Source organism: Saprolegnia diclina (genome assembly GCF_000281045.1).
Source record: "Saprolegnia diclina VS20 unplaced genomic scaffold supercont1.9, whole genome shotgun sequence".
In the NCBI taxonomy this organism is placed as follows: domain Eukaryota; phylum Oomycota; class Saprolegniomycetes; order Saprolegniales; family Saprolegniaceae; genus Saprolegnia; species Saprolegnia diclina.
Genome location: NW_008246076.1, coordinates 376,057 through 394,890, shown reverse-complemented (window position 1 = coordinate 394,890; position 18,834 = coordinate 376,057). Strand labels below are relative to the sequence as shown.

At 58.5% G+C, this 18,834-nt stretch overlaps 7 protein-coding genes across 7 annotated transcripts; 2 read left to right on the top strand and 5 right to left on the bottom strand.

The window, feature by feature from the left end:
* Positions 1–5: 5 nt before the first annotated feature.
* On the bottom strand, positions 6–2,807 carry SDRG_03811 (hypothetical protein). The gene is made up of 10 exons (XM_008609455.1): positions 2,310–2,807; positions 2,124–2,264; positions 1,668–2,072; positions 1,408–1,620; positions 1,087–1,362; positions 959–1,042; positions 831–917; positions 647–784; positions 435–602; positions 6–389 (listed from the first exon to the last, which is right to left on the bottom strand). Exons 1-10 carry the CDS (start codon positions 2,790–2,792, stop codon positions 57–59), a joined length of 2,328 nt encoding a protein of 775 aa, XP_008607677.1. The 5' UTR covers positions 2,793–2,807; the 3' UTR covers positions 6–56.
* A 123-nt stretch (positions 2,808–2,930) lies between these two features.
* SDRG_03810 (TKL protein kinase) lies at positions 2,931–6,259 on the top strand. The gene is made up of 10 exons (XM_008609454.1): positions 2,931–3,013; positions 3,068–3,154; positions 3,216–3,305; positions 3,360–3,536; positions 3,585–3,689; positions 3,739–3,908; positions 3,963–4,776; positions 4,833–4,925; positions 4,972–5,132; positions 5,180–6,259. Exons 1-10 carry the CDS (start codon positions 3,005–3,007, stop codon positions 6,204–6,206), a joined length of 2,733 nt encoding a protein of 910 aa, XP_008607676.1. The 5' UTR covers positions 2,931–3,004; the 3' UTR covers positions 6,207–6,259.
* Positions 6,260–7,842: 1,583 nt separating this feature from the next.
* SDRG_03809 (hypothetical protein) lies at positions 7,843–9,165 on the top strand. Its single transcript, XM_008609453.1, has 4 exons — positions 7,843–8,199; positions 8,242–8,535; positions 8,582–8,775; positions 8,818–9,165. The coding sequence occupies exons 1-4, from the start codon at positions 7,855–7,857 to the stop codon at positions 9,083–9,085; spliced, it is 1,101 nt and encodes a 366-aa protein (XP_008607675.1). The 5' UTR covers positions 7,843–7,854; the 3' UTR covers positions 9,086–9,165.
* A 753-nt stretch (positions 9,166–9,918) lies between these two features.
* On the bottom strand, positions 9,919–11,334 carry SDRG_03808 (hypothetical protein). Its single transcript, XM_008609452.1, has 2 exons — positions 10,861–11,334; positions 9,919–10,811 (listed from the first exon to the last, which is right to left on the bottom strand). Exons 1-2 carry the CDS (start codon positions 11,302–11,304, stop codon positions 9,966–9,968), a joined length of 1,290 nt encoding a protein of 429 aa, XP_008607674.1. The 5' UTR covers positions 11,305–11,334; the 3' UTR covers positions 9,919–9,965.
* Positions 11,335–12,391: 1,057 nt separating this feature from the next.
* On the bottom strand, positions 12,392–14,476 carry SDRG_03807 (hypothetical protein). Its single transcript, XM_008609451.1, has 3 exons — positions 14,107–14,476; positions 12,893–14,053; positions 12,392–12,849 (listed from the first exon to the last, which is right to left on the bottom strand). The coding sequence occupies exons 1-3, from the start codon at positions 14,464–14,466 to the stop codon at positions 12,460–12,462; spliced, it is 1,911 nt and encodes a 636-aa protein (XP_008607673.1). The 5' UTR covers positions 14,467–14,476; the 3' UTR covers positions 12,392–12,459.
* A 170-nt stretch (positions 14,477–14,646) lies between these two features.
* SDRG_03806 (hypothetical protein) lies at positions 14,647–16,765 on the bottom strand (the record flags this gene model as incomplete). The annotated part of the gene is made up of 1 exon (XM_008609450.1): positions 14,647–16,765. The coding sequence occupies one exon, from the start codon at positions 16,763–16,765 to the stop codon at positions 14,702–14,704; it is 2,064 nt and encodes a 687-aa protein (XP_008607672.1). The 3' UTR covers positions 14,647–14,701.
* Positions 16,766–17,513: 748 nt separating this feature from the next.
* SDRG_03805 (hypothetical protein) lies at positions 17,514–18,715 on the bottom strand (the record flags this gene model as incomplete). The annotated part of the gene is made up of 2 exons (XM_008609449.1): positions 17,514–18,372; positions 18,430–18,715. The coding sequence occupies 2 exons, from the start codon at positions 18,713–18,715 to the stop codon at positions 17,651–17,653; spliced, it is 1,008 nt and encodes a 335-aa protein (XP_008607671.1). The 3' UTR covers positions 17,514–17,650.
* Between the last annotated feature and the right edge of the window lie 119 nt (positions 18,716–18,834).

The window sequence follows — 18,834 nt, the reverse complement described above, 5'->3', positions numbered from 1 at the left end:
TACGATTATGAATGCGACAGTTGTGTACATATTTGTCTGTTATCAACTAGTACGTCTTACGGTGACGCCGCCGGTGCACTGCGCAGCTTCTGATACCACTTTGGCGCCATCGTAGCGGTCGTTGGCTCGGTCGTTGTCTTGGGCGGGGACGTTGCATCAACGGGGGCGGCTGCACGTGCGAGCTTGTGCTGGGTGTGGAGGACCATGTCCTTTAAGGTGTCGAGCTCGTGACGGCGGCTGAGCAGTTGCTGCAGCTGCGACTGCAGTGAGAGCTTGGCGTGGAGGAGGTCGTTGGCGTCGGCTTGTTGTTGCTGCAGCGCCGCTTGCAACTGCGCGACCTGAGTTTGCCGCGCCAGGACCTCGTCTTGAAGGCCTTTGAGCTTTTCGATCTACTAGACAATCGACTATCCTGCGGGATTGAAAGGATGGTGTACGAGGTATTCCTGTGGCTGGTGCATGTGGGCCAGCTGCCGCTGCGCAGATTCGAGCTCGCGGACAAGCTGGTCGCGCGCGCTGTGCAGTGAGGCGTACTCGCTCTTCATGCGCTGGATTGTCTGTTCGCACTGGACGACTTTCTGAGCCAGCTGCACGCTTTGTTGAAACTATTCCGAATCTACAGCTTGATACATTGAAACTGAAAACCAACCCGGCGTTTGGGGGCTGTCGGGATCATCGCAAACGTCGACGCAGTCGCATCATCCGTGGGTTCGGGAAGCGCACCGGCTTGGAGAATCGCGTGGTCCATGTCGACCTCCAACGTTTCGTACGCGTGGAGCTTGTCGCGCTGCTTCCATAAACTTGATACCTTGATACTAGGAGATTGTACGTACGTAGCTTGCCACGTCGAGTCGCAGTTGCGCCAGCTCATTGGCCGACTGCGTCTCGAGCTTTTGAAATTCCGCCTTGTGGACGTCCACCTCGACGGACTCTGAGCCCTCTCGCCTTTGTCGAACCGTACCTTTTGCTTGAGCATGTCGATTTCCAAGTGCGCGAGCTGGAGGTGCTGCGATTTCTCTTCGTAGTTGCGGCTCAATTGCGTCAGCTACATCACCCTGTACGTCAAATCGGAATCGGAACCGCGCGCACCTCGAAATGCTTGATCTTGAGTTCGTTGCGCACTTGGGCGACGCTGGTCGTAAACTGCGCGTCGAGGCGCGTGAGTTCGAGCACCTTGTCTTCGTACGCGCGCTGGAGGTCGGCAAAGCGCTTGTTTGCATGTTCCAGCTGCTGCTGGGCGTCCTGGCGGGCGTCGCGCAGCATGCGGTTCTCGCGCTCAAAGAGCGTCTTGCCACTGTCCCGCAAAGCGTCCATTTCTTTCTTGGCCACGTCTTGGAGCTTGGTCAATTCCACGTGCATGCGGTGCTAGCTCGTCAAATATATATATATCAATGTATCAAGTCGGTGTACCTCGAACAAGGTCTTGCTTTCTTCCCGGGCGTCGTTGACTTGCTGTAGAAACGTCTCTTTCGAGAGCTCGAGGCGGCGCACGCTGGCCTGCGCGCTTTGCAGCTCGTCCCGGAGCTGCGCAATCTTGACCTCGTGGCGCGCATTGTCTTTGGCGAGGTAGTCCTTGTCCACGAGCACAAGCGACAGCTTTTGCTCCATCTGCTCTCTTTCCATCTACACGCTCCGATTGAAGACAGATTGTCCATTTTCGAAACACGGACCTTGCTCGCGTCGCGCGCCTGTACGGCAAGCGCGAGCTGCGCCTCGAGCTCGCGAAGCTGGGACGCAACAGCATCGGGCACGATTGGCGCAGGCGTCGCTGTCGCGCGCAGCGCGTTGAGCTCCTGGACGTTGGCGTGGAGCTGCTTGACTTGCCGCTCAAGCTCAGCCCGCGTCGTCTCGGACAGCTCAAGTTCGTGCTGTGTGACGTCGCACTTGCGCTGCCATTTTCGCTGGTCGGTCTGGTATTCACTCGCCTTGGCTTCGAGGGTCGCGTTGGCCTGCGTCAGCGACGCGACTTGGCGATTCGCAGCCTCGGTGGCCGCCTTCTCGGGCTCTACGAGCTCGAATGCTTTCATTTGAACGAACTCGACGAGCGTGAGAGCGTCATGACTCTGGCGCTGGAGCTACAGACAATCTGTCTGAGATCGCAGCGCCGATGATGATGTCCAAAGCACCTGCTTTGCCAGTGGCTCGGGAATGCGCAGATCGAAAAACTGCGCTTTCTCAGCCTTGAGTCGGTGCTCGAAGATGCGAAGCTGTGTCTCCAGAGCCGTCTTTTCGGTCTGGAGCTGGCTCGCTTCGTTGCGATACCGCACCTAATCACATGAGAAATCGAGAGATGGATCATGAGTGCATCGTACTTGGAGCGACGCTATCGACTCTTGGAAGGACCGTCGCTCGGTGCTCAGCGCGGCCTGTGCCTGCTTCTTCTCTTCGAGCGCGATTGCGAGCTGGCCGCGGACCTTGTCGACTTGGATCTCGTAGAACCGACGCATGGTCTCGTCCGTGCGGTGGGGCACACCGGACCGTGGCGGTAGTTTCGTAGGTAGCGCCGTGCGCAGTGCTAGGTCAAACGACTGGGCGACGTTCCGAGGCGGCGCGGGCGACGCGGCAGGCGTCGACATGGGCGTGTTGTCGAACGAGTGCGGCAGCGAGAGCGAGCTGCTGTCGTCGCTGCGGTGGCCGTCGCTGGTCGAGCTCGACGTCGCGTTGCGCCGCAGCCCGAGCTGCGAGGCCAGTCGGCGGACCTTCTCACTGGCGCTGCTGCTGTGGCCATCGTTATCGTCGTCGTCGTCGAGGTCGTCGAGGTTCATCGACGGGGCCTTGGGTGCTGCGGATGCCATGAGCTTCGAAATCTTGGATTTGCTTCTGACGCCTCGGATTGGTTGAAAATCAAGACTCTGGATTGGCTGGTTTTTCGAGTAATGGATGCTTTTGATTGGCTAAATATCCAAATTGAAGCCACTCACAGGACGACAACCCGCGCCACATCCCAACGACGGACCTTGACTGCTGCCACCAGCCTTCAAAGTCGCATTTTGTCTACGAGGAGATCATGGACCTTGTACACCGAGCTGCCGATAGGGCATGCATCATCCTCAGAGCTACCTCATCGTAGGACCTCGTGACGGCGGCCAGCATCGGGGACGTACACCGTGTGCGCGCGCTCTTACTGCGGGGCGCCACCCTCCAAGGGACATCGCTGGTATTTTGCTTCTTCTATGCTCACCTGTCTACTTGAAGTGACGTTATCGGTCTCATCCTAGCACAACAAGAGCGCGCTATTGCTTGCCGCCGAGCTTGGCCATGCAGAGATCGTCCAGCTCCTCCTTGATGCGGGGGCCAATGTCCACAGTGTATAGACAAGTTGTACACATGTGTACCCATAACAAAATCCTCTTGGAACGTAGGAGAACGATGGACCGCTGTTCGCAGCGGTCCTTGGGGACTACCCCCTCGTCGCGCACGCCTTGTTGGAGGCCGGTGCCGATGCGAGCAAGGCGCTGCATGAAGCCGTGCGCCGTGGTCAAGTCGACATTGTTCACATGTTGCTGGACGCTGGCGCCAACCCGATGCATCGTTTGCCAGTCTAAAGTCGCTGTGCTTTTTGTATGCACACGGTGTCTTTTGTGTAGTGGGAACCCGAGACGCCGTTTGCATTGGCTGTCCAGCTCCGCTACCGCAAGACGACGGCAGTCTTGCACAACGCCGTGGCTCCAAGCACGAACAACGATGATGCGGTACAGTGTATTCCTCGCCTCAAAATCGATTTCAAAACCTGGTTGTAAGCCGCTGGACGTCGACGCCAGCGACATTGCCTTTGCAAGCGATGGCCTTTTGGGCGTCGGTGCGTACGGTGCGGTCTACGCCGGTGTCTACAAGAACAAGGACGTTGCTGTCAAGATGGCCACTCGCAATGGTGCGGCCGCCTTGCGCAACGAAGTCCACGTCCTCCAAACGTACTAGTTTTATATCGCTCCTGGACGATGAAACTGAAACTTCTGTGCGGTTAGGTGTCACTCGCCGTACATCGTATCGCTCGTTGGCGTTGCAGACCTCGAGTCGGACGAGCCCAAGATGCTTCTCGAGCTCATGGACCTCGGTGACTTGCACGCTTTTCTGGCCAAGGACAAGGACGAGCGTCCCATGACGATCTCTGTCGCTGGCGCGGCATGGGTCGTCGCCAACGCGCTATCAGATCTGCACGCGCTTGGCTACGTCCACCGCGACGTCAAGGCCGAGAACCTTCTCTTGAGCTCGGTGAGCTACATGAAGCTCAGCGACCTCGGCGCGGCCTCGTCCACGACCACCGAGTCGACATGCTCCATCGACGGCTCGCTGGCGTGGGCAGCGCCCGAAGTGCTGGCGTCCGGCGACTATAGCTCTGCCTCGGATATCTATGCGCTCGGCATCTTGCTGTGCGAACTCGTGGTCGGGGATGTACTGTACCGCGATTTGACGCCACGTCAGATCCGAGACGGTGTCTGCGCTGGCACGTTGCGCCCGACGCTGCCACTCTCATGCGCGTTTTGGCTCCGGTCGCTCGTTCAAGCCTGCGTCGCGCACCACCCGAAAGATCGTCCGACCGCCGAAGCGGTCGTCCACCTACTCCACGGACTTGCGCCGCAACCGTTTCGGCCCCACAGCCCCGAGCCGGATCACATGGAGAAGCAAGCTGAAAAGGAGGCAAACCACCCGGTGGTCTCGGACAGCGTCGTCGTGATGCCTCACACAGCGTCGGCGCCACAATGTTGTCCCCTTTCTTCGACGCCCTCCGCGACACCGTCCCTTCCGCCCGCACCGGCGACGTGGTCGGCCCCGAGCAAGGTATCGCATGTTTGCTGTGTACATGCCACTGACTCCTCTTTCGCTCGGATGCGTAGACAATGCGCCAGGAAGTACTGGCGGCAGTTCAAAGCGGCGACCGTCAACTTGCCATCGCTCTCTATAGCCAGCTCTACGGCCAAGTGCATCTCGTACGCGGCCTTGGTGCTTACTTCATTCTCACATCGAACGGCGTAGGCCAATATCGAGGAGCTCAAGACACCGCCGCGCCCGCCGATCGGTGCCGGCGGCTACGGTGCAGTGTTCCAAGCCGCGTATTTTGGCCACGACGTTGCGATCAAGTCGGCGCGACGTGACGGCGCCGAGTCACTTCGCAACGAAATTTCACTCTTGGCTGCGTAGCACCTTAGTGGAACTATCATGCGATCACACTCCCATTGTCTAGGCATGCGTCGCCGTACCTCGTGCCGCTTCTCGCCGTCGTCAAGCCATACTCGGACGAACCCAAGCTCATCTTTGAGCTCATGGATGCCGGCGATCTCGCAGCGCACCTCCAGACACTGCGACGTGGGCTCAAGCCCGCCGTGGCCTTCTCGCGCATCGAGGTCGCTTGGGTCATCGCCCTTGCGCTGTGTGATCTGCACGAGCGCGGGGTCATGCACCGCGATATCAAGACCCAGAACATTCTTCTCTGCACCAAAAACTACATCAAGGTCGGCGACCTCGGCATCTCCAGAGCTGTCTCCGAAGCCTACATGACGCCGGAGCGCGGGTCGATCTCGTACATGGCCCCCGAGGTGCTCGCACCGAGTGGCAACTATGGCTTTCCTGCCGACATTTACTCGTTCGGTGTTCTCTTGACAGCGCTCCAGACGCTGCAAGAGCCGTATGCCAACCAGAAGCTCAAGGCCTGGGACGTCCGCGACCGTGTCTGCGCCGGCAGTCTGCGCCCGCACCTCGCCTCGCCGTGTCCCAAGTGGCTCACGAATCTTGTGGCCATATGCTTGGACCATGACCCGTCGCGTCGCCCGACAGCTGCAGCGATCCTGGACATTCTGCGTCCGCACTTGTCGTCACCTGATCCGTTCGACGGAGACACCGTGGGTCCTGTCGATCCGACGTCGCCAGAGACGACCTGGGTACGCTTTCAGGCGTCAATGGACGAGTCGTTGGACTTGACGCTGTCGGTGACGTGCAATCGCTGCCGCACTCGGAACCAACTCAGCGATACAATTTGCAGCGGCTGCGACCAGCCACTGCGCAGCTTGGAAGAAAAGCTGCGTCTCGCCGCGAGCCGCTTGGACCAGCAACATCACAACGGCAAGATCAAAAGCGACCTGGCGTGTGCCATGTGCGGGCATGTCAACGCACTGGAAGCGAGTGTCTGCGACGACTGCGGCGACGAACTTCCAACGCTGAGCGAAAAGCTCGACATTCTCGCCAAACGCGTGCGCTTTGCCAAGCACCCCTAATCTCTCGTTTCGGCACTGTATATGCGTTATAATGCAGCTGTGTTCGGTCGGTATGCGCTGGGTTTGCGAATGTGCGAATTTTGCAAGCATGCGGTACTTGTAGACCTAATATTTGGGCTGGGTTGGGTAACCCTACTCTCCGATTGCGTTTGAGATTGTCGAGCTTGATTCATTAAGGGTCGTTGCAGGTAGGCTCGTGTACGATGTGGCCTGTGCGCTGAGCCATGGAAGCGAACTTTGCCTTCGATGTTGACGTACCAAGTGTCGTCCAAGTGGGTCTCACCCGAAAAGCGTGGGTGTCGTTTTTATCCGGACATGATTATCCGGATTTGTTTTGCATGGCTGCCGCTCGGCAAGTCGTCGACCACATTTGGACTTTGAAACAAAGTCTCTAGCTTTGTTCTCTGTGCCCAGAGAATGTTCCAGGAAGCCCAAACACCAAAGAATCGTGCTCGTAGGCTGCCTACAGCGTGTGCTATGCGGCGTTCAAGTTGGTGAAAACTGATACGGCATTTAGTTTCAATGTATCAGTATATCGGTTGACGTCGTAGCGCAAACGCGAGCGCAGCATTGCTTGGTTTGGGCCTTGCTGGATCGATTGCTCTTATCAAAACGGTAGCAAACCGGGCTTGGCCGTGGGACGAGTTCGACAAATAGAGGTGCAGGACGGGAGTGCAGCACGTTTCCACGCGTCCCAGAGCTACGTGATGTTGCGGATGCAACGCTGTTCTAAGGACGATGCTGTGGTTGCGAACTAGGTCATTTTCAACGAATAAGGAGTGAAAAGCTTGTGTCGGATTCGCCGCAGCTGCTTCCAACGACTTGGAGTCTTACCGCCGCCGAACAAGCTGATTCGACTTCACACGAAGCCATGTCGTATTGACGCGTGTCGCGTCATCTGCGAGTCTACATCCTTGTACACTCAGCCACGTTCAGAAACCCCGTCGCTCGTCTTGTTCCTGCGAGCACTCGGTTTGCGATCAACTCGATTTTGCAAGCAACGTACTGAGAAGAAGCTTCGATCAAGAATTTGACAAACGAACGATGGAAGCGTTCGAAGTGTGAAAGTTCGAATGCGTCAGCAACGATCATCAGCCCTTCTTTCTCCCGTCCTTTGTGCACGTTCACATAAACGCCGCTCGGACGGCGATGTAGTGGCGAACAGCGTCGCAGCGCTCTGCTCATTGGGCAAATCTGTACGTTGGCGATAAGAAGACCCGTCTCAATCCAACGTAACGACGTGGACGCCCCCATCGAGGCCTATCACCAAGCCAACGTTCAGAGGTATTTCTTCGTAAGGTACTTGTATCACCTTTCTGCTGGTTCCCAGGGTGCTTGTCGTGCTTGGCTTCGTCGTCGGTGCATGTACATCGCAAGGTGAGCTCTCCAGATGTACAAAAGAAAATAAGAGAAGATTACCTATGGACTAGACTCGTACGTACGTAGTAGTGTAGTACGCCTCTGTTGGTTGGCATCCACGCTCGGCTGGTTTGTTGATGCTCGCATTTCGCTGCTTGCGCTGGGACGGTGCTGCTGTGAGGACCCTCTTTTTGTCACAAAATATGATCACTTGTCGCTTGTATGTAAAAAAAACTTCGATTCGTTTACTTCGAGGCCATTTTCTGCCATTTTTGATCGGAAGACGACGATGGCCAACGAGGTCGGGACGCCCTCCAGCAGCACCATGGACGCGGAGGATGCAGCGCTCCTGCACAAGAAGGCCAAGAAGCGCATGTACGACCGGCGCCAGCAGATGAAGAAGCGCGCCGAGCTCAGCCGGCTCCAAGCGCTCGTGACCGACCTCGAGGGCCAGTCCGAGAAGCTCCAGTACCTTCGGAAGGGCCTTTTGCCATGGAAGGACGTGGCGATCGCACTTAGCCGCGAGTCGATGCTCGCCATTGACGCCAACGTGAGCCTCAAGCAGAACATCCGCCACTACGAGCGGCTCGCGGCCCACCTCTCGAAATGGGTCTACGACATGACGGCCATTAGCGTACGACTCTTCTTCGTGATACATGGCCTCAGGCATGTGTAGCGCGCGCCACCGTCGCTCGCGATTGCGTGTCGCCAGACGTCGCTGCCCATGCGCGATGCGTCCCGCCACTTGGGTTTCGACTGGATCACGCGGCAGCTCTATTTCAACATGCCCCGCTTCCTTGACGAGAGCAAGCTGCCGGTCTCGCTCGAGCCGTACTTCTCGGTCGACATTGCGCCTATCGACGACACGTACCTCTTGACGAGCTACCACCAGCGCGTCGAGGACGTCACCCTGCACGAGATGCGCGCGTACCTGCTGTCGTCCGTGCTGCACATGCCCGGCTACGACCTGGTACGTTTTCTGACGCAAACACCAAGTCAAAATGGCGTGTGTTTAGACACTGGACGAGACCGACCACGATATGGTCTATCGGCGCTACCAGGTCCCGTACTGCAGCGGCCAAGCCCATTACTATGAGAACACGCTCATGCGCGAGTTTGTCGAAGAGAACCGCGTGACCATGGTCGTCCAGACGGTCTCGGAAGATGAGAAATACCCCAACCAAGACGTTCGACGCGACTGGCTCCAATGGTACACAGGTTCAAGTTGCGTGTTTTCTGATATCCGCACTAGGGTCGTCGCCGAGCGCGTGAGTCCAACGCAAACCGTCATCAAGCTTGGGACGGTCGCCACGGGCATGCGCAATAGCAGCGGCTTCTTGCCCATCGAGACATCATCGACGTTCCGGAACGAGCTCATTGGCATCTCGGACCCGGTCTTGCGCGACGACGTGTACCGCCACTGCGTGCGCGAGTACGTGCACCGCAGCCATGAAGCCGACTTGGATGAATTCCGGGCGTTTCTGCGGGAGCACCGCCGTCGGTCGTCAAGCTCGGTGTAGTGTGTTGTGTTTCGTCGTCCTGTTGTCTCTCAATGTAGGTAGGTATGAATTTAGTTGAATGTTTTCGCTTGAGTGTACTAGTTAGTTGTCGTTCTTAGCGAACAGCATGGGACCTAGGGTTGTGGGAGCGGTGGGTGCTGCCGTGCGGACTGTCTTGTCGATTGACAACGAGTTGTTGACGCCACTTGATCACGGAATGCTCGTTTCCTCGAGAGTCCGTCAGGAAGGCTTTGGCAAAAGTGGCAGTATTTTGTGAGCGACAACAAGGTACTGAGTAATTCGAATCATGAATTTTCGACAAGGGTTGAGATAGCTGAGATAGCGATTGACAACATTCGATTCGAAGGTTCGTGCAGCTGTCCGCCGGAATCAGCCAACATCATTATCCAACCCACACCTTGGTTTCTGACGTCGCTTGCTCGCACGTCTTCGCATGTACCCAGTACGAGCTCCATGATACATGTACCGAGGACGGTGAGCAACCCGCGTCGGCACGCAGGTATATATTCAAAGGTAGTCGTCGCTTGACCTTGGCAGGCGGAGGCAGGAGCGCGATTTGCCGGACAAGGTGCTGACGCAGCCACCCGCGAGGAGCCGGAGAAGAGCAGGCTGCTCGGACTCTTGACCGAGGCTGGTGCGCCTCTTCCGTCGTCCCACGTTTCGGCTGCCTTGAAAAAAGCCCACGTACGTGGACGGGGCAGCTCGTCTCTCTACTGCAAACAGTAGTATCCAAAGTAGCACTTGTATCCACACCATCTTGGCGTGCGTTTGCGATTTCGCGTCTCGTGATCGTTCGTGCGCGGTTGATGATGGCTGCACGATGGAACGTATCCTGGTATACAAAACAAATAGCTCCGATTTAAGTTATAAAGAATCACGATTAGGGTTGGTGTTGCTGTTGACGCGCGAGGCGCTCGCGCATGTCGAGGACGATTTGCTTTTGCGTCTCGATCGACGACTGCATGCGCTCAAAGAACGGGTCGTCGAGCGTCTTGGTGACTGTGGTCACTGTCGTCTCGCCGTTGGTCGAGGTAGTTACTGCTTCCCGTCGACTCAACCCCGGCGACGTATGGTGCAGTCCGGATGCCACGCGAGTGCTGCTGTCGCTCGCCAACGCGTGCGCTTTGGACCGGCGCGGCCGCTCCGAGTGCGCAAGCTGCTGCGCCAAATGCGCCGCCTTCTGGCTCGGCGACTGCACAACGACATAGCTCGGCTGCCGACTGCTGCCGACAAAGCACCGCTTGCAATAGTCGTCTTTCGACACAAAAGGCGCGAGCTTGGTCACGAGCGGTCGTGGCACTTGCACGATGCAGTGCGCGCACATGACGTCTCCGCACGCGCGGCAGTTGTACCGGGCCTTCAAGCCCGAGATCTTCGTGTTGCAGGCCACACAACGGCCGTGGTCTTGGTGCCGCTTGGCCGGTCCGTCGGCCGCCACGCGCAGCAAGAGCCGCTTTTGCTGGAGGAAGCGAGGAAACTTGCTGCAAAGGCCGCCGTACTTGATCAAGAGCTTGTTGAAGAGGAAGGCGGGGACGACGCCGCCGGGGTTCATAAACGCAAGGTGCATGGACGCGACCTCGCCCGACGGCATTTCCGTGTAGACAAAGATCGCCTTGATGTACATGCGCACGACGTGGGGTTGCACGGGGTACCCCTCGAGGTAGCTCGAGTCGCGCACGATGAGCAACGTCCGGTGGCCGGCCGCGTCGATCGCGGTTGCCATATACTATCGATGCACATGGGACACGTTGCGGTAGATGACAATGTTGTTGTACCTCAAAGTAAACAATGTCGCGGCAGTCGGTAAAACCACTGCCCGGGATGTTGAGTTTCTTGTACTTGACGCCAAACCACTGGAACGGGTCGCGGGTCGAAGCGGTCACGGACGAGTGCAAGATGGCCGCGTCCAAAAAGTCGTCGCCATAGTACAAGGCCATTTCGACGCGGAAGGCGTCGTTGGTCGACGAGTGCTGGAGCTCGCCGACCTCGTCCAAGCTCATGGGTAGCGTGTTGAGCACGAGGAGCTCGTTGAAAGACGAGTTGTCGGCGCGCCGCGTGTAGACGCGGCCGACCTTGGTGGTGGCGAGCTTGAACCCGTCGTCGATGGCTTGCGTGTCGCGTGAGATGGGCGGGCACTGCCGCGCCATGTAGTCCAACGCCGTTGCCTGCATCTCGGCTTGGATACGCAGCGCCTCGCTGCCCTCGACATGGCACTCCATTCGGAAGTGTCGTCGAAATGCAAAGTGACCCCGCGACAAAGGGCAATTTGAAACAGAAAGGGCAATTTCGCGAAACCAGCTGGTGGTGCACCGTGTATTTTTTTCGGGGCCTTGCGTCTGGTCGGGTCCGGTGTTGCATCAACATACTGCGACTGTTTGAGCGAATATGGCGCATGGAACTCCTCGCATCATGTTGACGCCACCCATGCTCGCGTCTTTGCTTCGGGTGCAGGAGAGAGGCTATCAACGCGTATTTGCTCAAGCTATCACCGTGTAGGGTAGGGTAGGACTCGAGTAGCCGTGGCGCAATCCGCAGCGGCCAATGACTCGCGTTCGTTTGTAGGAACGAGTAGCTACCGGATGAGATGTCGAGGAAGCGAGCGAGCTTGATTACAATATCGCGCGCTGGCGTAGGCGTGGATGATCATGGCGGCGTCTGTCGCGCAGCCGATGCATCGTGGTCTACGAGACGTAGAATGGATGTCGCAGTCGTGCCCACATACACGCTGAATGGGGCACGACACTTTTGGCGCCGATCTGGGCGCAGAGATAGTATCGGCGTTTCGGTTTCGTCTCACGCGCCCTCGCGTTATCAGACGACTTTGTGGAGCTACTTCTCGGGCATAGCTCTCGGGCATCGGTTTCGTTTCTTCTGGATGCACGCGGCCTTCATTCCGATCTCGCGCCATCTTGCCAGTGAGCATGAGCACGAAGCGACATCCGCGCCGACGACGTCACCGTCCTCGCAACGTTCGAGAATCTTGTCCTTTGCTCTCTCTAGAAAGGCAGTCGGATGGACGCCAAACCAGGCACCACTCGTTCTGGGTGCGCTCAACGACCTCCTGACTCCCTCCACCTTGTCTGTGCTATAGTACCGCCACCTCGCATGGCCATCACCACAGGCCCTCTCGATGCGACTCGTTGGCGCCTCGACAGCTCGGTCACTCATCCAAACACCTAGCGCCACCGACCCGACGCATTCAACTGCAAACCACCACCCATATCGCCTCGTCTGCTGGCCAACGAAGCATCTGCCGTTGTTGGTCGTGGGTGCTCTTGTCTACAGCCCATGAAACAGTAATCCACCCCGTGCCTCAGTGTTACCACGCCATATTGTATTGCATCTTATTGCATCTTATTGCAAAGGTATGCGAGCTACGGCGCAAAGACCACGACGGTGTGGAACTCGCCATTCTCGCCCATGAGATCTATGTGCGCCGGCACTTTGGACGGGACGTATTCGTCGCCCATGGAGAGGAGACCGTGGACGCGATCGTTGTCGACGGCCGAGTAGCGCACGGTCGCGCGCAGCGTGGCGCACGCGTCGTCCAACGCTGGGATCAGGTCGGTCGCCATGTCGCGCGCCCAGAGCGGGCTGCGTAGCGTATACTCGGCAAAGGTCGCGTCGCGCCACGCCTTGACGTCCGCCAAGTGCAAGTCGCCAAACACAAGGCAGCCAATGCGACCCGGCGACGCTACGTGCTTGGTCGTGAGTTCGCGAAGCGCATCTTTGACGCATTTGGTGTAGTTGCTGCCCGTCGGCGTCTACAGCATCCTCAGTCCTCTGCGCGTCTCTCAAGCATCGTACCGCCACAAGGAATAGCGGGAGGTTGAGCGCTTTCGCTTGCTCGACGATCGTCCGGGGCGCAATGTTTTGAATCGGCAAAATGTTGTCGTCCGGGTTGTACGTCGAGAGCAGCACAACGTCTTGATGCGGCTCGCGCGTCGCGATCGTGTCGACGAGCGCGAGAAGAGAATCTTTGCCGCCGCTCCAGAACACCACAATGGTCTCGGTGGCCACACCTCGCGATGGTTTCTTGTAGCCGAGTCGGCTGCCGCCCATCGGTTTCGGTGCTTTTAAAAAGACGGACGATGCGAGTTTGTTGCTCGCGTCGCCGAGGTTCTCGATCGGGACGTTGACGTGGCCGTACGGGCAGTGGCGGCACCGGTTGCCGCAGCACGCTTGGCGCTCCCCGAGGTACCACGCTGTAAAGACGCCATACCCCGTCGCCGGGTCCTCGTAGCGTGCTTCGTGCGCGTCGCACGCGGCTTGGTGGGCGACATCAATCTTGTCTTGGACCGACAAGACCATCGGTGGTGACGGCGACGCATAGCGTTCGAATGGAAACGCCGAGATCGCGGCCACCGCTTCGATGCTCGCTGGCGCATGTATCAAATGCACGAGCCACTCGAGCGCGTCCAACAGCCGGTTGGTTGGGCGGTTAAACATTTGGTTGCCGTCGACGACAAAGACGTTGTTGGCAGCCACGGCCGGCGACGATGTCCACCACGCAGGCAGCGGCTTGGAACCGAGCTCGCGCTTGGCCACGTCGCGGTCGAGGCCGCAGAGCGCGACAACAATGATATCTGCAGGTTCGAGCGACGACGGATCGAGGATCTTGCCGCTTTGGGTCGGGACTGCACCCCCTGCGAGCTCGACCATCTCGGCGGCCCAGCCTTTGACGACAAAGAGCGGCGAGAGCCACTCGACAATGTAGACGATCGGTGGAGTCGCGCGATGGGTGGCAGCGGCCGCGAGCGCGGCTTGTCGGGCGTGGTTGGCGGCCACGACGTCATTTGCAGCCTCTTGGAGCTGGAGTGCGTCGCCGAGAAGCCGCACCGAGTCGTCGAGCGCATTGGGTAGCGTCCGGCTGTTGACCAAAAGGATCTGCGTCGGGTGGTCGCCGTTGCTCACGGCGCACGCAACACTCGGCTTGTCGATCGAGCACACCTTGCACACATCTTGCACCTGGATAACACGTCAACTCGTTGAATGTGACGGCAAAGGCAGCGTGGACGTACGAGGATGAGGTCGGCGCGCAGCGAGAGCAAGGTCGTCGTGTCGATCTCGTAGAGCGAGTTGTCGGTCTGCAGCAATGAAAGGACCTCGTTGTGCACGTCTTCGCACGTGGTGAACGTCGTGCGCGGCTTGGTCAACACGGGTACGGACGCAAACGACTCGGGGTAGTCGCACTCGTGCGACCGCCCGACCAGCGTTGGCAGCGACGCCGACGGCGTGCCCAGTGCCGTCGCCGCGGCAAGGATGCTGGCGAGCTGCTCGGTGGCCGACGGCAGAAGCGAGATCACGCGCAATGGCGCAGAGGACGACCGCGTCGTCGACATGGTGGAACGGAACCGGACGAATGCCCGCGGCCGCAGCATCCAACTGGCGACCCTGCATACCGCTTACAAACTTCAAGACAACATATGCATATTTATTCCGGATTTCGTCACGGCAAAGTGCACTTTCTCGAGCGTCAGGCACAGATCGCACAACTACAGGCCACCAGCGCTAACAAGTGTGCTATACTACTGCAATAACTAAGTTAGTAGAGAAACACATCACAATATGTACGACTTGGATTCTCGGCTTATGTTGTCAGTGGCGCCGCACGTCTTACAAGAGTCCCTTCTTCTTGAGCATTGGCTCGATCACGGGATCGCGGCCGCGGAACGCACGGTACGCGTCCATTGGGGGCACCGAGTTGCCCGTCGAATAGATGTGTTCTCGCACCCGCTTGGCTGTCGCGGCGTCAAAAATGTCGCCCGCCTCCACGAACGCGTCAAATGCATCGGCGTCGAGGACCTCGGCCCAGTGGTACACGTAGTAGAGCGCCGCGTAGCTCGAGCCCGCAAAGAGGTGCACAAAGTGCGGAATGCGGTGGCGCATGGCGATCCCTGTCGGCATCTCGAGGTTGGCGAGCTCCGCCTCCTCGAACGCAAGCATGTCGAGGTCATCGACCGAGTCGAGCTGGTGGAGCGTCTGGTCCAAAAGCGCACACGCCGTAGACTCGACGGTGCCAAAGCCCTGGCCAAAGGTGGCGGCCGCCTTGATCTTGTCGAGAAGGCTTTGCGGGATCGGCTCGTTGGTGATGTAGTGGCGGGCGTGCTTGGTCAAGACAGCGCGCTCCTTGACCCAGTGCTCCATGAGCTGGGACGGGAGCTCGACAAAATCGCGCAGGACGGACGTGCCAGCGAGGCGGCGGTACGTGACGTCCGAGAGCATACCGTGGCAGCCGTGGCCAAACTCGTGGAAGAGCGTAACGGCGTCGTCGAACGAAAGCAGCGTTGGGTCGCCCTTGACAAAGTTGTTGTTGTTGATGATGACAGGAATGACATGCGTGCCCTTCTCGTCGACGTTGCGGCTCTGCTTGCGGAACGTGCTCATCCATGCACCGCCAGCCTTGAACTTGCGCGCAAAGTTGTCGTGGAAGAAGATCGCTACGAGTTTGTCCTCGTTCTCAATGGCCGTCGTCTGGCGCACTTCGTAGACCTTGACGTCCGGGTGGTACGTCTCAATGCCTTCGCGCAGAATGAAACGCAGGCCAAAGAGACGGAACGCCACGTCAAACACTGCGTCCGTCATGCGGTCGAGGCTAAAGTACGGCTTGACCGTCATCTCGTCAATGTCGTACTGGAGCTGACGGACCTTCTCCGAGTAGTAGCGCCAGTCCCACGCCTGGATAACACTGCTCTCACCGATCGAGGCCGCGTACTCTTCAAGGGCTTCGCGCTCGCGGTTGGCCGCGACCTTGGCCGGCGCCCAGACGCGGTTGAGGAGGTTGCTGACGGCGTCCGGCGTCTTGGCCATCGTGTCGCTCGTCTGGTAGTCAGCGAACGTCTTGTAGCCGTGGGCCGTAGCCTGCTCGATGCGAAGCTTGAGGATCTGCTTTGCGATTTGGTTGTTGTCGCGCTCGGGCGAGGGCTCGCCGCGGGACGTAAAAGCGCGGAAGACCTTCTCGCGGGCGACGCTGTTGGTGGCGTACGTGAGGAAAGGCTCGACCATCGAGCGACTGAGCGTGACAATGTAGACGCCGTCGGCAGCGTTGCGGTCGGCCGCGTTTTGCTTGGCGGACGCAATGATATCAGAGGAGCAGCCGTTCATCTCGGCCTCCGAGAGCTCGATCGTGTAGTCTGTCTCGTCGGCGAGGACGTTCTGAGTGAACTTGGTCGTGAGCTGCGCCAACTCCTGGAGCACTTCCTTGTAGCGGACCTGGGTTGCCTTGTCGAAGCGCGCGCCGTCACGCACAAAGTCCTTGTGAATGCGCTCGATCAAGCGGCGATCTTCCGCGTTGAAGCCTTCGCGCGTCAAGTAGACGGTCTCAATACGCTCGAAAAGGCCCGCGTACGTCGTGACCTTGGCGTCAAAGGCCGCCAGCGGACCCGCGAGCTCGCGCTGGACGGCTTGGAGCTCTGGCGGCGCATAGGAGAGGCACAGGTTGTAGTAGACACCGAGGATCTTGGAGAGAAGGCCGCCGGACCGGTCGTAGGCGACGATCGTGTTGGCAAACGTGGCCTCGTCCGGGTTCTCGACGATCTGGCGGAGCTCCTCGAGCTGCGCGGTCTGGGCGACGGCGATCGCGGGCTGGAAATGAGCAGCGTGGATCGCACCAAAGGGCGGGAGCGAGAACGGCTGCGACGACCAGTCGGCGAGGAGCGGGTTGTTCTGGGACGTGGCCATTGTCGCTGAAGCGCGTGAAAAGGGAAATGCTCTGTTGCGGTGACGTCGGCTTCAGACAAGAAGCTTTTGCGACGTTTGAGTGCACTCGCCCATCTGAGTTGTAAGGTAAACCACCAAAAAACCGAGCGTTCACTCCCGCTTGAAGTTCAGGAGCAGGATGGGTCGCGCACGAGCTGACCAAGCGACGTCGCCAGTTGCTCAAGTGCTTCATGCGCGCGAAGACATGATGTCCACGGTTGACGGCCACCTCGTCGGCGGCGAGAAGTTTCCGCAATTGAGCGCAGCTCACCCAAGCCTCACACATAACAAAGCCATTTTTTAGGGGTTGTCATCCGGGATACAACCCCTCCGAGAAATGGCAAGTGTGTCGCTTGTTGCCAATCAACGAGCTTGAACTTCGTTACATACATTCCTAAACCACGTAGCCGCGGATCGACGGATCTATTGGAGTGAAGGCCTCCAAAAAACACTCATTTGGCAATCTCGCAACCAGTGGGTAACTGGATATGAAAAATGGTGCGAATTTTATTCGCGCACATCTGCGAAGACGATAATATCGCCTCCCTTGATTCCAGTTACCGCGGATCCGGATAAAGATATGGTCCACCAGCAAGCTACCAGTACACCAGCGAGTGTAACGGTCAACCGTGGCGTGCCGCCACGTCATATCGGCGGTAGGAGCAAACATCTGTGCGGCTTTAAGGACGGGAACGGCGCGCTTGTGTTATTTGCGAGCACCGATGCGCTGTGCAACTGGTACAATTGTATTGGAGCTTCCATACATCAACATCTGCGAACAACAAACGCTTTGAATTGTCATTTGCCAAGTTGCAAGGAGAAACGAAAACAAGAAATGTCACGATGACGCTTGGAAGAGAGTCTTCTTCAAGGGCGGAGGTTGTAGCGGTGGTTGCGGCGTCGGACATTCGGTGCGGCAGCAGCTTGCACGGCAGCTTGTGCAGCTGCTTGGACAGCAGTAGCTTGTGCGGCGAGACCGTTGGCGGGGGTTGCTTCTTCGTATCCAGTCCGAATCGCTGCTGCGATCGTCGTTGCTAAATGCACGGGGTAGTCGGGGAGCAAGCCTTGCATGATATGGCCACGTCCATCTGAGGCGCGGTACAGATCGTCACCGAGCAGCGTAATGAAAGGTCCATGGTTCCACGGCTGGCCCAAGTTGAAAAGCGGCAGCTCGGCAGCCATCGCAGCGACCTCGTTCCGCACAACCACACCCCCGGGAAGGCGCACGTTCCCGTGTAGAGCGTAGTTGCCGCAGCTCATGGCATCCGTGATCGCAATGTTGCTGCCAAGACGACGGTAGAGCACAGCGAGCGCGGGCATCTGCGCCAAGATGGGGTTCATGTTGGGGTCAAGTGTTGCCGCGTTCCGCAGCGGGTAGACGACGAGGACAAGTACCGTCCGAAGCACGGGAAACTCAGCGAAGAGCGCGCGTGTGTGCAGGTCGTACTTGTTGAACGACGTGTGGCGCGTGACGGCGACCTCGATCATGCAGCGGGGCAAATGGCTCCGGGGGTCGCCGCGGATCGCGCGTCTCGGTTCAATCGCGAGGTCGGGTCTGCGGACGGTGCCAGCATGGTAGTAATCCACGCCTATGGTAGAATTTAACGGCGTTCCCACCAAGGCGGCGTCCAAAACGCAGTTCAGACGGAAAATGGCCTGCTGGTGCACTTGACCAGGCACCTCGGTGATGAAAATGTCGCCGCGGGTCGTTACCGTCATGACGTCGCCCTCGTACGTCGCTCGGAAGACGGCGAGGCCGGACAAACGACCGTCCAGCCAGCGACGGAGGAGCACGTCTTCGGCGATGAGGAGATCATTGTCGTCTCCGTCGGCCTTGCGCCGCTGGAACTCGTGGATCGCAGCCATGACGCCGGCCTCCGTGACGCGTCGGTGCATCACGGCGAACGTCGCTGGGGCCGCTGGGGTAGCCATGCGTACAAAAAGAAGCAGACTCGCCACCAAAGAGCATGGTCGAGAAGACGACGTGGGACGCGACGGACTCGGGACGGGGCGCAATGCGAAATGACCACCAGCGCTTGCAACTCTGTTGT